Source organism: Saccopteryx leptura, chromosome 1 (genome assembly GCF_036850995.1).
Source record: "Saccopteryx leptura isolate mSacLep1 chromosome 1, mSacLep1_pri_phased_curated, whole genome shotgun sequence".
NCBI classification, from domain to species: domain Eukaryota; kingdom Metazoa; phylum Chordata; class Mammalia; order Chiroptera; family Emballonuridae; genus Saccopteryx; species Saccopteryx leptura.
In genome coordinates this window covers 316,643,400-316,660,576 of record NC_089503.1, presented here as the reverse complement: position 1 = coordinate 316,660,576, position 17,177 = coordinate 316,643,400, and the positions used below count along the sequence as shown (strand labels likewise).

Below are 17,177 nucleotides of genomic sequence, written 5' to 3'. Positions count from 1 at the left end.
GCCCACCAATGGCGGCTCCCACCCTGACGCCTATTGAACATGGGAAGGGACTTTTCTGTGTTCCCACCTTAACCCACTGAGACCTCAGGAAGGAGGAGGCTTCTAGAACACTCACTCTCCAAGGGGCTAGGCCCCAGACCCCCCCTCCCCCCACCACCAAGCTGCAGGTGAGAAACTGGAACTCCATGTGCCCCCCTCCCTATTTCCTGCCCCTGGTCCTGAGGCTTCCATTCCTGTGATCAGACCCCAGGCTCCTGCCCCTTCCTTCCCAAGGCCCCAATCCACTGGCATCCAGAGCTACTCAGATGTCTCCTGCACTCTCCTGGTCCTTGGAACTGTCCAGTCTCACTGTTTTTTTCCCCTCTTCCCACCAGGTACCAGCAGGCCTTTGCCTGGCTAACCCAGGCCTGGCTTTGATGAGCCAGAGTCCCTAATGAGTGACCTCAAAAATGTTTGTGAGTTCCCAAAGGTGGTGAGAGACCATGTCCTACGGAGTTGGAGTGGTGCAGGCTTAAATGACCAGAACATCAGCCACACTGCAATCCCAACAAGGCCAAAATCCCATGTAGGGGCGGAGATGTCAGCCAGGACCATGGACCAAGGACCAGGGACCAGGACAAGGGACCAGGCTGCTGAGGTAAGCTGGGGCTCGAGAGGAGAAACACTGAGCTGTGAGTGGGGCACATAAGAAGGTGAGATAAGCCCAGGGCAGGATTCAGAGAAGCTTGTGCAGGACAAAGGGTGGGCCCAAGTGGGCCTCAGGGGTAGGGTGCTCTTGGTCCAACCCCCCCATGCTGAGGGTGGTGCTGGGACACCCCATAAATCCAGTCTGTCCACTTCTCATCTGACATAGGGTTTTAGAGAGGAATGGAATTTGGAGTCTGATAAACGGAATTTGAATTCCAACTTTGTCTCTAAAGAGTTGCATGACTTTGAGCATTTGAGTTCCCCTCTCCAAACCCAGTTTGCTCATCCTCAATTTTGACATGAATCACACCCTCCTCACTGGGTTGCCAGAAGGAATAAACAAAAGAACCATCTTCCAGGTGCAAGGGGACTCAGTGCACACTGGTCGTCTTTTCTTTCTACTGAAGAGAATCAGTATTGCTCCCCAGTGCTTTCTGGAGGAGATACTAGCAGAAGGTTCAGCTCTGTGACTTGCCAAGCAGAGCTGGATGTGGCATGGAATGTGTGCACGAGCCATGCTTCTCAGATGGTGACCAGATATGTTGTCAGTGGAAAGCTTTCCCTCTATATATACAGCAGGCCCCACCCCAGAACCTTCAAAGGCAGGAGGGTCTTTGAGAAGGCCTTGGGGGACATTCCCAGGCCTTTTGCTAGTGGGCACCCCCCTTTTTGAAAAACTCCCCTGTACAGATCATCAGGAGAATCAGAAAACTGTTTATTTTCCCACCTATAAGAAAAGACGGATACAGGGAGCAGAGAACACCTGGCCATTCCCCTGGTGAACATACTGGGGCCACACATAAACCTAACAGGCTGTGTCTTTACCAGTGGGGTTGTTCTGTTTCAGTAGAACAGCAATTTACTTTCCAAGTGTTCCTTGAGGCATTGTGTCATGCTGCTTCTGGGTAGAATTTATCATACCTGCTAGTCTACGGCAGCCAAGTCCTTAGAATTGGGCATACAAAATCTGATTGGCAAAAAGAAAGTACCAAATGTCAAATTTCATACAATCAGGGCAAAACTGGTCTTTTCTTGGCCTTATTAGTAGCTGCCCCCTGAAAAATATCTCTCTTTCCTTGGTCCTTAGCAATGCCCACCCGATAGGCAGAGTAAAGGCAGCAAAACGTAACCTTTGCATTAAAAAATAAGCAAGGTTTTCAGCCAAACAGTTGAGTCATTGGACTCATTATTTTGACACCAAATACATCAGATGGACTTATTCATCTGGTCCAGCGTAATACATGTCAGCCTAATTCTACAAATACATAAAATCAAGAAATGTCTGGGAGGTACAAACACGGATAGGGCACAGTTGTTGGCAGCAATGACTTGACCTGGAGGTACAGACTTGTTTGCACATGGATGACCACCCCTCAGAACCAGTACTCAGAGACAAAGATGTGGACGTTGACAACATTTCGGTGGGACACCACACCCCTGACCACATAGTTCATCTCTAGCTTCAGGATGGCATGAAATGGGCCCACGATGGGCCGCACTTGGCGTACAATACCTGGGGAGAGAGCAGAAGGTGTTTTGAAAGTTAGCAAGGGCTGTAGTAACATGGAGATCTAAGAAATAATTTTTTTTCTCAAGGAATTTCAGAACTAGAAGGGGCCTTAAACCTCACCTAATCCCACTCTGAGCCAGATGCTTGAGTCCCCTGCATAGCATCTCCAAGTGGTCACCCCTAGACTCGGCTTCCACCTCTGGGGATGAGTGACAGTGAGCTCCTGATGGTTGGGTGCAGCTCAGACTGTACGGGAATCTGTGTGGTGGGCTTTGGAGTCAGATGGCTCTGGAGTCAACAACAGCTCCTGCTCTAACAACTCAGGTTTCCTCCTCCACCATCCCTGACAGAAGATTTAAGAGCCTATAAAAGGGCCTGGCAGGGGGTAGGTACCCAGTAGATACCTATCCCCTCCCTCCTGCCCACTGTGCCCAGCCTGACCTTGGGAAGAAGCAAAGCAGGAATGATTCTCTTCCCTGTCACACTGAGGATTCCTGTGGGATCCTGGAATAGCCTTATCCAAGCACAGAAGTCCCAGTTACCTCTCTATCCATGCCTCTGAGAGGGTGACACCTGAGCTCATTATTCAGTGTTTGTGGTAACAGGTGAGCAAGAGGTGGGTGGCAGAGTTCAGAGTGGGTCCAGCCCAAGCAGCAGAGAGTGGCCAGAGCACTCAAGAGGACAGGTGAGAGAGCGGAGACCTGTATCTGTCCCAGGGAAACAGAAACCTGCTGTGTAAATCTGCCGGGTGGCAGGGAGTTCTGCCTGGACTAGAGTAGGGACCAGGCAAAGGCCATGATGGATGGCCTCCCCTGCTGGGGCTTGAAGTGCAGGGCAGAGACCAAGCCCAGCTGGGTCAAGGTGGGAGCAAGAGAATTCTGCAGATTCACAGGGAAGCAGGATTGGGTTGTTAGAGTGGATTTTATAACTCTCCCCAAACCTGCGCCTACCCAGCCAGCTCTATTATCTCCAGGTCTGGCCCTGCTGGCACCACCCCACCTATGCAGGGCACCCAAAGGCTCATGAAGAGAACTCTCCTGCAGTCTGGGGCAAGACAGATAGGCTAGGGTGATGGGGAGACTGTGCTCTTCCTGGGCCTCAGGTTCCTTAGCAAGCAGGTGACTCCTGGCTTCTGGACTGCATGATCCAGATGCCCTAGCAGCATCTGCCAATGAGGTGAGCCCCAGGTCTGAAGGGTATCTCTGCAGAAGACTCGTGCACGTGCACTCACACATCCCTCAACAGGCACCAGCAGCTTCTCAGAGATGCAGAGAAGACCACTGGTTTCAAAGCAGATGGAGGATCTAGGTGAGGGACATGCTCTCATAGAAATGTGCCCCTTGTCCAGCAGGGGTGAGAATGGAGGTAAGGGAGGCTGAGGGTAGCAGGAAAGGCTTTCTGGAGGAGGTGCTGCTCCCTGCAGAGGAAGCAACACAATGGAAGGCTGTAGGCAGGTGGATCCCCAGTGCCCGTGGTTCCTGCCAGGTGCACAACAAAGCCACAGAGGCCATTGGCACCAACAGCTGGTTCCCCATCAGGAGCACCAACCAAGTTCATGCTCAGAGGGGCATTTAGGTGCACTGTCCCCCCTTTCACTCTCTGGGCTTATGTTTCAAAATTGAAATGCTTAGCAGCCTGGGTGGAATTCCAGGCTATTCTAAGCAAACAAGGGCTTTAGCTCTGAGGGAGAGTGAAGCGCAGACTCCTGTGGGCTGTCAGCACCCTCTCTCTCTGCCCCTGCCCCTGCCCAGTGATGACATGGCAGCTTTGTTTTGTGTGAATGCCCATGACCATCTTCAGCTCCTGGCTGAGGACGTGGGCTTGTCACCACCCTCAGTATGCCAGTGGCCCCTGATGACTGGGCTACTCCTGACAACCCCTACCTGGGCACAGTCCGGGCCAAGGTTGGTGTGGGCTCCCCCGTGGCCTCTTGTGGGGTGTACAGGGGTGCTCCCCTGCCCGCCCATGTCTCTGTCAGCATCTCCTTCTCCTCTTTCCAGGTCTAAGGCTGACAGGGGTGCCCACCAGCCTCCATGGCCTCGGTTACCTGCTGACTTCACACATCTCAGGGACAGAAAAGTCATTACTGTGATTCCAGTGCTCAGATGGGCTGAGGGAACTTGCAGGAAAGACATGAGGTGGGTGAGCCCGAGAACTATGTTAGGACAGAGGAGCAACCCAGGTGGGGGAACACTTCTCTAAGCTATAGTTGAATATATTTATTTCTATACATTATCCTTATATTTAAATAGCATGTGATTATATTTAATATGTCATATGATCTATCATGTAAACAGCATAATTATCACAAATATAAAATATATATAACTATAAAGTATATATTTATAAGTAGAACATTTATATCTAAATATTAGAAATACTATATATATTTTAAATTTATACAAACTTTTATGTGTACCTTTATATTTTATGTATGTTTATATAAATTTATATTCATATGTAAAATATATAATTGATATCATATAGAAGACATAGGTTATAAATTTATATATAAAATATAAACATCATAAACTAGAAAATAATTATATTACATGCACACATTTAAATAAACATTCCTTGCTGCCTGTAGGAGGTTTAAGGGTATCAACAGTTCAAACCTACAGAAGTTTCTGGGCATGTCCATGTGCCAGGCACTGGGTGAGGGAAGAATGGAGAGAAAATGATGGCTGTCCCCACTGGGCTCAGTCCCGGGGACAGAGAGGACAGAGAGCGTGCTAATGCTGGAAGCCCGATTCAGGGACAGGGAATGGGATGACCCTGGAGGAGTTCCTTAACCTTTCTGAGTCTCAACTTCCTCTTTTGAGAAACAAGGACTCAAAATATAGCAACCTTTGAAATCAGAAACACCAGGCCACCCTCCCCCTCCCTTGGAAATGGCTACTGAGTATGCAAATGCTTCCCAGTGTTTAAATGGGACTGATTTTTAGTTAAAGAACGGCTGAATTCCCACATGGCAGAGAAAGAGCAAGACTGCTAGATTGATTTCCAGATGTTACAAGAAAGGGAAGCTCAGAATGTGTAGAAAATGTTCTTACTGAATCCCTCCTGTTGGGGCACTTCACAAGGTTTAGTTTCTACGATGGACAAGGACCAGACGCCATGCCGCAGAGGGAGCTGCTCAGACTTTAGAGAGCTAACTGGTGGGACAGAGGCAACTGAGAAGGAAGCAAAGGGCCGTGTGAGAGAAAGGGACTCTGAGAAGGGGCGGTGGAGGTGCGAGCTGAATTTCTGACACAGGTCAATCAGGGCCTGACTTCCTCAGGAGCTTTGCATTTAACATGAAAAACAACTCAGGCAGAACAAACAGGCGTGCTGCAAGGGTTCAACAGGGAATCCTACAAGAGCAAGGAGCAGGTGCCCAGGGAATGTGCCTCCCTGTCTGCCCCTCCACAACCAGCTTCCCCATCCCTCCTCTCTGACCTCAAGTTAACATCTCAAATTCTATCTGTAACCCTCCTCAACGCAGGGTGGCCTTTCCCAGGCCACGCCCATTCAGTAGCCCTGACCTAACTACTCCAGCTTAACCACACTTCCATGGAGCTCTGGCTTGGGGGGACATGTTCCCTCCATTCCTAGGTTAGTTCCAGCTTGTCATGACCTTGACTGAACCCAGGCTCTCTCCTGATACCACTTCTTTCTCCACAGCTTTCCAATTCATCCGTTCTTCCGTCCACCCATCCATCCATGTATCCAATAGAGGGAAGGTTTAAGGAGTATTCCACAAAGGAACGGACTTTAAATTGAGTTTTGGAGACTAAGTAGAAGCCTAGGAAGCAAGAAGGACCTGTGCAAACCCCAACTGTATGAGGGATCAGGCCAGTTCTGGGAACGGTGTTAATCCCGGGGAGTGACAGGCGGATGAGGCTAAGGAGGTGGTGAAGGACTGCTCAGAGGACTGCCCCCTCACAGAACCAGGAATCTGGGTTCCTCCCCACCACTGGTTCTAGACCAGGGTTCTTGAGAACCACCACCAACCCCCACCCCCACCACAGTGCAGGAAACAGACAGGAGGCAGAGGAGGAGTACGTGCTGCCTGTCTGCGGCGTCACAAACATTAGAAAGCTTCCACCGGGGTCTGATGACCTCCATCCACTTGACTCCAGAGACATGAAGTTGGTGTCTGCATGTGCCAGGCACTGGGGGCCAGCTGGACAGCCTATGTCCTCATTTGTGAAGCCTCCCCCATCCCCTCTGTGTCGCTTGGTACCTGGTCTCCCTCAGCTGTAACCCCACACCTGCCCATTGCAGATCTTCACAGTTGGCTCCCGCTGCAGGGGCAGGGGCTGCATTGCACTCATCTCTGCCCCCCCTACTCTGGTCCTGAACCTAGGACCTGGGGCAGGACACAGTAGGAGCTCTGTCATGATTGAGTGGGATGAAGACAGAGGAAGAAAGGAGGAGAGAGAAGGAAGCAGAGAGAAAGGGAAGGAAGCAGAGAGAAAGGGAGAGGAGGAGAGAGAAAGGGCAGGAAGGAGAGAGGAAAAAGGGGGCATCAGTTCTTGAGCCCCTCTCTCTAGGAAGGAAGATGAAACTTTGTCCTGAAGGACAGGGGAGCCACTGAAGGCTCTGAGTGAGAGCAGTTTTATCTGGAATGACCATTCTAGCAGCAACTTGCAGGATGACGGGAGAGAGACACTTCCATCATACCTGCCTCGTCCATCTACCTGCTGGGTGTTTACCTCCCCAGCTTTCCAGAGCCTCAGGGGAAAAAACAAAAAAAAAGGCTCTGGTGCTGAGTTCAACTGTGTTAATCTTCAAATCCTCATCCTTGGCATTTCTGCTTCAGGTCTCAGACACTGCTGGTATTCCTCGGCGTGTCTGTGCCTCTTAAGGATATAATTAAGCCTTTTTTTCCCCCTTTGAAAAATGTAGGCCCCCTCGGGCACTTTACCTTCATGTCTCGTCTCTGCTTGGTAAATTGCAGCTGATGTGCGGGGGACCCGGAAGCCTGCACAGGGAGCACAGGCCCACTTGGGTACCTCATTGCCCCTTGGTGTCTGTGACTTGAACTCTGGGCCCCAGAAGCCATCCCCAAGCTTCTGCTGCTGGAGGCTGCACCTAGTCTTCCATCAGTTATTTGAAAGGATGAAAATCAGCCATGGGACTCTCTGTGACATCAGACACTGATCACTAGAGAGACCTGGAGTCACAGCCTGGGGTTCCTCGGTTGGGTCCTCACTGACTACCTCTGTGACCTTGGGAAAGTTACCATCCATTCTGAAGTTAGCCTCCAACTCAAAAGTGATTCTGACCAACAAATGTGATGGCGTGATTGGAGCTGCTGGAGTTTTCTAACAAAGGTGACAATGCAAGGGGCTGCATGCCATCTCACGCCAGTGTAAATGCACTGTGCTCTCAAAGGCAGAGCTCTGAGTTAGAAAAGGTGAGATAAAGAAGCTAGGTGTGAACATCACAACAAGAACTAGATGCTACCACTACCCGAAACCAAGTTCCTGAGTTGTCTGTTTCCTTGGTTATCACCTGTCTCCCTGTGCAGCGTCAGGTCCAGAGGCCAATGGCACTGTCTCTCTCAGTCACTCTTGTATTTCTAGTTCTTGGAACACAGTAGGTCTTTGGTCCTATTATATACCTGACACATAGGAGTCACTCAACCAATAGTTGTTGAATGAATAAGTAAACTAAAGATCAAAGCATTAAGCACAATTTATAGATTGAAAATTATCACTTGGAAATGGAAGTGTTGGGGAAGAATGGACGAGAGCCAAAGGGTCACGGAGTTTTCAGGTATTGACCACCTGGAGGGAGAAAGGCCACAAACGAGAACCAGGCCTCACTGTCTGGCCTCCATGGCTGCCACACAGAGCCACGAGCAGGGAGGAAGGTGGGTTGTGGGCCTGTGTGGACAAGATGTTAGAATGGAGGACCCGAGAGCTCAGAGGAGACCCATGAGGTCTCGCCAACTCAAACATGATGGCCAACTGGGAACAAGCAAGCCACCACCCAATCTCAGTGAATTTTCCTTGATGGAAATAATGAACCCAGCAGGCTCGGGTTAATAGCGCAGACCAAAGGCAAAGAGGAACAGCAAGAACATGAAGAAATGATGTCAGAAGTTACAAAGCAAAATAACTCGAGTGTGGTCAGGTTTGGAAAGAGGGGCACAGCAGGGGATAGGACGAGGGTCAATGGGCCCCGTGTGCCCACTGCTGTATTCAGTCCCCACCACTGCCCTATAAGAAAGATGTCCCTTCTCCTCTCATCGGGTGAGGTGGCAGCTCTGGGAGCTGATGTCCAAACCACACAGCTCACAAGGGCATGGAGTCCTTCCAGAAGGGACTGACCCCCAAGGCCAGTTTTCTACCCCACGACATCTCCTCCCTCCTCTCAGTGGGACGTGATGTGGGGGAAACTTCCAGAACACTCTGCCCATGGCTGAGTCATAAATACAGGCTAACCATGGCAGAAAGGATTGATGGAGTAATCACGTCAGCAATATAGGCAGTGAGGGAATGGAGTTCCCGAAACCCTGTCTTCGCTTCTCGCCCTGAAAAACACCCAGGCAGGAGCTTGGAAAGAAGGGGGACAGGTGTCTGGGCTGCATATTTAAAATACCAACTGTCACTCAACATGTCCCAGCAAAACTCATCATCTGTATTTCTTGATGATTATAAATGCGTTCCCTGCATGGGTCTCCCGTGAGCGAAACCAGACAGTTTGGCCAGGGCTGCTGCAGGGAGCTGAGTAGGAGTCAACCCCGGAGTCCATGTGTCCCCTTGAGCAGAAATAAAGAAAAGTGTCAGCTTTGCATGAAACTTCCACCTTCTTCCCTGACCAGCAACAAACATCTCTATGATGCTTTTGTTACATGAAGCACGCTCCTGCCTGTGTCTCTTCCCCCCTCCCCACTGTCTCTCTCCACCTGTTGTCCATGGTTCACGGAGGAGGAACAAGGCTGTGTGTTGAAGTGAGTTCTGAACCCCAGGGAGCCAGCACACCAGCCCTTGAACCCGGCTCCTGCGCCTCTGCCCCCTCCACTAAGCCACAGGGCCTCGCAGAGGAAGAGGCCTGGGCCGTGTTCCGGTAGGGAGACGCTGTCTGACGCACGAACGTTTACTGAGTTGACCACAAATATGACTGTGCTGGGGGGAGGAGGAGCTCTTTCCTCTCCCTTTGTGCCTCCCTCCTCCTGGATCAGCCTCCACCCACCCACCTACCTTCTGGGTCCCACCCCAGACCTAAACTCAGCAGCTCACGCAAATCTCTCCAGATGCCCCCCTCCATGGTCAACTCACACACCGAGCCACCCTCTTCCCCCAAACCCATGCTCCTTCCCCACCCCTGAGAGCTTGGAGTTGCCCTCAGCAGGCCGCTGGCTTTTAGCCCTCAAACCCAATCTTACGGAGGCTGATGAATTCTATTTTTAATAGTTTCTAGAATCGCTTTTCTGCTCCACCCCCACCCCCCAACTCAGGTCAGGCCTCATCAACTCTACCTGAGGCTTACAACACCTTCCTCCTCACCAGCCATGAACTCTCTGAGTGGCCAGAGCCAGCCTAATAGAATGCAAATCTTCTCACCAGTCCCAGCCCCCTGGCTCACAGCAAGTGGGTTACACCTTCACTTGCCCTCTGTGCTGTCCTGCCTGGTCTCTCAGCACGCTCTGTGCTCCTGCTGCGGTACCCCTCACAACCACCCAAGGTGAGCAAAGGCCCTGGGAGGACAGGCTGGGCACCAGTCTTGCCAACTCGACTTGACTTAGAATCAAGGACCCGGGAACACCAGCGAGAGACAAGTCCTGCCCTCTGCTTCCCAGGCATTAGGGCTACACTACCTGCTTCTTCAGAGGCAATGCAGGCCCTGGGGGATCAAGAGGCGCCAGGCTGGTGGGTGCCAAGCATTAAGCATCCCAAACCCCATGCCTGCTGGTCGGAGCAAGTGTCCTCTCCTCTTTATTCACTTGGCAAGCACAGAGCACTTGCTCTGGGCATGTGCTGTGTGGGGCGCTGGGAGACAAATGTGGCCAGTGCTGGGCTGGGTCCTCATGGAGCTCTTGGCCCCTGGGAGAGGCCGACGCAGGCGACAGGGCCACTAAAGGTAAGCAGTGGTGCTTTAGGAGAGTCAGGGAGAACGCTCACCCAGATGGGGCACTGGGCACTCAGCAAAGCTTCACCCAGGAGCTGGTCTCCAGCTGACCTCCAAAGCGGCCTGCCAAGAACATTTCTCTGCCAAGAAATGCACAGAAATGAGATGCAGAGACATTGCCAAACTGGGTTGGACCTCCAAGAGGAGGACTCTGCCCTGCCCAAGGTCACACAGGAAGGTCATGGCAGCAGGAACCCCTACCTCTAGTCCTGACCTGCTGCATGCATTCCTAAGTCCTGTCACCAGAGTGTGGAACCCCGTTTATGTCACAGTTTCCTCACCTGGGGAACGGTGATAGTCACCCACAGGGTTGCCCCGAGGAATGCATATAACGTGCTGTTAGAGTAGCTGCCACACAGCACGGGACGCCCAACAGTTAGCTGTTAATCTGATGTCTGATCATTGGGACCCGATACTTGCAGTTCTCAGCCTGGGCCACAGATCGATCCTAGCAGAATCTATCTGGAAACACCTGACATCTAGGCCGTAGGAAACATGCTCCGTGATCGTGGATGACAGGGAGTGACAGTGGGTGTCTGGGTCCTCTCTGTATTTATAGTTGGCAGGTGAGGTCATCAGAAGATTCATATTAACATCAGACTTTATCTAATTTTGTACAACATGCCGCTTTACTCCTGTTTGACTAAAACACTTCAATTTTTAAAAGAGTAATTTATAAATGTGCCCATTGATATCAAAAGCTTTTCAAAATGTACATCACAGCAGCAGAGAGGGTTACAAATCATTCTGGCTGAACACAGACGACACCCAGAGAACCTCAGAGGGAGATGTGCAGAGGCTGCGCTGGGCTTGCTTTCCCCTCGGCGGCTCTGAAAGTCAGCAGTTGCGTGATCTTGCAGCCAACCGGTGCCAGGCCTGGGTGACCCCTCATGGGTGTGGTGTGGTGTGTGTGTGTGTGTGTGTGTGTGTGTGTGTGTGGTGTGTGTGTGCAAGAAAGACAGTGACAGAGGGAGGCATTGCACAAATGAACCCCTTGTAGGCTCTTGCCTCTAGAATTCACAACTTGTGGAAGAGGAATTCAAGCAAAAACTCTCATTGCCATTACTTAACACCGTTGACGGGCCAGAGCATCTCTCTGCTCTGTCCACAACAGATCTAGAGGGAGTTTCCCAGCACTGCCTCCAGCACTCCTAGTCCATGGCATCTCCACTGGGATGGCCTTGTCAAGGTCACCAACAGCTTGGGCATTGCTGCATCTGATGATGATCCCCTTGGTTGGCATCTGACTAGAATCTCAGCACCGCTGACATGGCTCACTGCCCCTTCTCCTGGAAACACCTTCTCTTCCAGGGTATAATGGCTCCCAAGCTCACCTCCTCTCCCTCCTGGGGCTCCTGCTCACCTCCTCACTTCTGAGTATCCCCAGAGCCATGCATCTGTCTCTGGCCTTCTCTCCTCTGTCTACACACTGTCCCTCGGTGAGATCTTCTAGTCTTATCCCAGCACCCAGAGGAAGCCTTTAAAACACTGGGTCATCTTATTCATCTTAAAACCCCCTCACATGGTCCCACCTCGCTCAGTAGAAAAGCCAGAGACACTACAACAGCCTCAAGACCCTGCCTCCTTGGCCCCCACCTCAGGCCTCTGCTCCAGCTGCACTGGCCTCCTTCCTGCAAGTCGAATACATCAGACTCATCTCTGCCCCAGGGCCTTTGCATGTGGCTCCACAGGGCTCATTTCTGCAGTGCCTCGGGGTTTAGACAATGTCTTTGACCACTAGACTTAAAGTTGCTCCTGTGCCCTACACGCTGCCTCCCCTACCACCACCCTCTGATAGCACTCACCACCACCAGGTTGTGTATATATTAGGCTTGTTTCTTGTCTGCTTCTGCCCTCTGGAATAAAATGTGTATGAGGTAGGGATCCATGTCTGTCTTGGTTGATGCCACAGCCCCTAGAACAGGGCCTCTCCCCGTAGGACTCACACACTGTTTGCTGGAAGAATGAGTACAAGAAGAGTGTGCAAGTAGCTCATGTAGGGTGCAAGGGAGCACACAGAAAGCAGCTGCACACTGCCTGTAGAGGGCGTGTGAAAGAGCAGACAGTTGACCTGGGCTTGGAGGGATGCATAGGAGTTTACCAAGAGGCAAAGGAGATGAATGTCATTGTTCAAGTCCAGAAGCTCTGAATGAATGCTGTTCACGCCACTGCGGGTTAGTTCGACTTGGGCCATGGGGGGCTTCCCAGGCAGGAGCAAGGAGGCTTCAGATCTGATCCCCGCGGCCTCCATGTGCCTCAACTGGGCTGTTCCCTACCAGGCCCTCTGAGAGTCCAGCCCAACCTGGAGAGGGGGGGGGGCGCTGCCTGGGGCATTACCAACTGTGTGACTGGGGTGACCTGTGAGAATTTCTGCATTTGTGAAATTGAGGTTTGAGAGCTGTCCTTACAGGGCTTTGGAGGAACAATAGCTGCCATTTTAGAGGGGTTATGTGTCAGGCATGGCGTGGAGCCTTCAACCCCATCCGTGTTCCACAGGACCCCAGCCCAGGGTGTGCAAAAAGTGTCCACCTCCCATCCCCTCTAAGAGACCCCTGCCTGCTCTCCACCTCCCACCACCCTCAGCAACACTGCCAGCCCCCAGATGAAGTCAGGCCACAGCCCATCCTGGGCCTGGAGGCAACTGGGCTGTCACCCTGGAAACCACTTGGCTGCTGGCCAGGGTGTGGCCCCAGGGTGACGAGGCTGTGCCTCCCAGAGAAGAAAAAGCACCTAATCCCTGGGATTTGCCATGAAAGCCGGGACATGGACAATCACTCATCGCCCGGCAGGGACGGCTGCGCTGTTGTTTTTAGGTGGAATTTCTGAATCTCGTTCGTAATGTGTACTGATCCCAGGCCAAGCTTTTCAAATCAGGCTGCAGGATGGGGTCAGCAGTGCCGGTTTAACCCCTTAAGAGGTAATAACTTTAAAGAGGTGATCTGAGCCCTTTTGGCTGCGCCTCGATGGTGACTTGAAACCAGATGGCTGGACCAGCAAGCTATTTGCTTTGATGGAGGCCTTGCCTGTCCAGGGGCAGAGGGACATCTAGGTTGGCATCTTCACACACAAGCTCTTGTACTGGTTTGCCATGCACAGTTGAGCAGGTTGCGTACCGCACATAGGCTAGGCTGTGAAGGATACCCCTGGGGTTTTGCGGTGCCCGGCATAGCAGCCCTCCACACGTCACTTTTCTCTCCCACTGAGACATGAACAGGGCTGGGATCTTCCCTGAAAAAACAGCCACGTTCTTCTGCAGGAACTCAGGGTCCTAGGGAAGCTAGGAAGCAACTTTATAAAAGCAGGATCTGTGCCTTGGGCATAAATGTGTTCCCCAGCACCCAGCACAGGGCTTGGCATGGAGGTTTTTGTTGACTGGGTGAAAGAATTCAAGGATGACAGGATCTGGGAGGCATGGCCCCCACAGTCCCGCTTCAGGCTGGGCCTGACCCACCAGCCCAGGTCGCAGGATGTGCCTATTAGATAGCTCTGCTTTGGGGCCAACGGTCCTGGCTCTGTCCCACGTGCTTTTTTCGTGCCTCTTGTCCCCTCAGGGGCTCCAAGCTCTCACCAGCTCTCCATCTCCCAATGGAGTCCTCACAGTGGCCTATTTATCCCCCTAACAACCGACCAGCTTTGTTGTAATATACACACTCCCTCTGCTGCTCAGAACCCAGAAAGTATTATTATGGCAGTGTTGCCGAGAAGAAAAACTGAGGCTCAGAGAGGTACGTGCTCTACCTGAGGCCACACAGCTAGAAAGAGAGAATCCAGATTCAAACCCAGAAGGTTTTACTCTAAGTTCAATGCTTGGGCTTCAGCCACAGAGACTCAGCTGTTTTGCCTCAAAAGGGGCACCCCAGCCATGGATATTTTTCAAACAGTAAACTTGAAATAGAGCAATAATCTTGATACGCTCACAGATAAAACCTGGAATGAAGAAGTTCAGTTACCTTTGAGAAGGGGGGAGGGAACTGTAAAGGGCATAGGAGCGCTGGTCAAACTCAGAGGCCCGCGTCCTGCTGCTGCACAGGCAGTGTGGGAACCGTCGGGTCCCTTTCCAGGGAGAAGGTTCAGGTTCCCATTAGTATCGACATCCTGCACATCTACTGCATGCCAGGCTGTGCTAGGAATGTCCACATAATCGGTTCATCTAATTACATTAATTGGCATCTGTGATTAGGGCATAGCCTCATGTAGATAGCTGTCTCTGAGGGGAGCTAGACAACCATGTGACCCTCCATTCATTCAGACCTTACTGAGTGCAGAGCTAGCTGCAATCATGCACAGCCAGCAGGGCCCATGCCAGAGCCGAGGATGGGGGCCTTCCAGTTTTTTAGGAAATCCAGGGGCCCTCGCAGCCACCTGGGGAGTGACGGAGAATGGACTTGGGCCTTGCGCACCTGCTTACCAACTGAAGCTTCGACACTCTGACTGCGGAACCCCAGGCTCGCCCCTCAGTTTTTTCTCCTAGTAACTGCGATGCCAGCCCAGGGGCGGCAGGGGGGCTATCCCATGAGGTCACTCAAGGATCTAACAGTGTAGAACCTATGCAGGGCTTTGTGCACAAGGACGAGTGAATGCACATGGGGACATAGGCACCTCCGTCCTCTCCCAGGTGAGCTGTGAACAAAATCTTCCAATCCTGTCCCTGGGCCCAGGATGGCCTTGGTCTGGGACCCAATGCCAGGCTTGATACTCTAGGGCCACCCTTTCTCCACGCCAATGACTAAGAAACATCTCAGAAATCAAACCCCATGTGCAGACACACTCGTCCCCACCCCCCACATCCATCCACACCACACAGCCACACCTACACCTCCCCACGTACACCTGCTCCCACACATACGCACCCCTTTCTAGGGACACTCACACTCACCCACACTCAGCCCCATGAACACACTGAGTCACACTTGGGGCTTTCCCAGAAACAAGTTCACAAAATAAAGTGGGGTCTGAATTTCCTTTCAGGTTTGCAGGTCATAAATTAAAGCACGTTTCCAGCCAGAGAGAGTCCTGCCCAGCCTAGGCCCTCACTCCACCAGCAGGTGTGGGAACAAGAAGGCATTGGCCCGGTCACAGGGGAATCAGAGGGATGGTCCAGGCCCTGCCCACTCTCCCAGCATGGTGGTGTTTAAACCACATAGACTTGAAGGGGTTCTTTACTCACAAGACTCCAGACACTGTGGCCCCTTCTAGCCTGCCCTCTCACCCTCCCTGGTACCTCCTGTATGCTCTCTGGCACCACATTGCTTGTGTGCCCTCCCACCTCACTGCCTCTGGTCCTGCTGCCCTGGGCCGCAGTGCCTCTGCCTGGCTCCCTCCTACTCAGCTGTCAAGACCCACTACTCGTACTACCTCTTCCAAGAAGCCTTCCTGGACTGCTCGGTAAGGCCAGCTGGGTTGCCTCTCCTCTGCACATCCAGCACGATCCACATGGGTTTAGAAGGGTTTGGGTGGGTGTCTGTCTCCACGCTGGGAGCTCCCGTGGGTGTGGGATGTGTGTCTTTCAATGACCTCCGTCTTCCCACAGCAAACCTGGGCAGGGGCCAAGGGGTCTCAGAGTATTTCCTGGACTGCAGGGAAGGGTGGGCAATGGGGCAAAGCACAAGACTCGGTGGGAACGATGGAGGACTGGGGCGTGTACGTGTATGTGTACGTGTACTCATGTGTGCACGCAGTCACTGGCGTGAAATGCCCAGCTTGCTTTTGGCAGCGGGGTGGGAGGTGCCTGGGTCAGTGAAGACAGTGACGACATTCCAAGTGTCTGGACTTTGGGGTATTAGCTGAGACCTGCTGACCTGCATTGGTACTTAAGTTGGAGAACTGAGCAAAACCAGGGTGGTCATGTCCATGACCCCTGAGGGTGTGGTCGTGTGGAAGCTTCAAGGTCACCCTTTTAGGAGTAGAGAGCCCCCTCCTTCACGTCTATGGTCAAGAAGTAAGGTTCAAAACACCCCATGCTGAAGAAGCGACAAGGTCCTAGAACATTCTGATCCTTTCTCTGACCAGTACCAGACCATCCCAGGTGCTGTCACCTCCCGGCAGCCTTCCCTGATTTGCCCGGGCAGAGGCAGCTCCAGGCTCTGCACCCACCGCCCCTCTCACCCTCCCCAGAAGCACAGACTGCATCCTCTTCACCCAGCACATAGTAGGTGCTTAAGAGGCATTGAGGAATGGATGAGCTGCAGGTCTGCCCGCCCCTTGACCACCTCGCCCTCCCCACGCCTGGCCAAAGGGCGCTAGCATGACCAATGGTTAGCTCCTCACAGACTTTCTCCACCAGCTGATCCTCATGCAGAGGGACAGGCAGCACTTGTAGAGATAGAGCGGCCCTCAGGATCAGCTGAGTCTGAGACTGTTACATCTGAATGAAATGTAGGTTTGTCCATTGCCAGGATCTCTGAAGCTGTAACTGGCACATCACAGTTTAAGGGGGAAAAAACAAAACAAAAAACTGGTGAAAAATCTCAGGAGGCCCAGAGCGAACCTCTCAGATCCCTGTAACACTGATTTGTTCTTTGGTGCTCATACTTGTTTCATAAAAGTGGCACCTTCCTGTGAATTATATGATAACTTAAACAACAAAAAAACAACAACAAAAAGACCAATTACCCATTCTTTCAGGAAAGAAAATTTAGCAAATCCCTGTCCATATTTCAGTTTACTTTCCAGCTGGTGGAACTAACCAACTGACGTCGTAATTGTTTATAAGGGACGTCCTCCAACACTGTTGAATTATATGAATCTCACCTCACACGCCAGCAGCCAGACACAGCTGCTTCCTCTCAAAAACAGGACAGCTGAGAGATACAACCTAAGGAGGGCTGTTTTTGCAAAGTCGCAGTCCCCTCGCACA

General features: G+C 51.9%; 1 protein-coding gene across 1 annotated transcript in view; it reads right to left on the bottom strand.

Annotated features, from left to right (window-relative positions):
• Positions 1-1,380: 1,380 nt before the first annotated feature.
• Positions 1,381-17,177, bottom strand: part of FBLN1 (fibulin 1) — an 80,585-nt gene continuing 64,788 nt past the window's right edge. Inside the window, exon 17 of the mRNA XM_066358658.1 lies at positions 1,381-2,200. Coding sequence (XP_066214755.1) covers positions 2,061-2,200 — 140 coding nt within the window. The 3' untranslated portion in view covers positions 1,381-2,060. The remainder of the gene's footprint in view (positions 2,201-17,177) is intronic.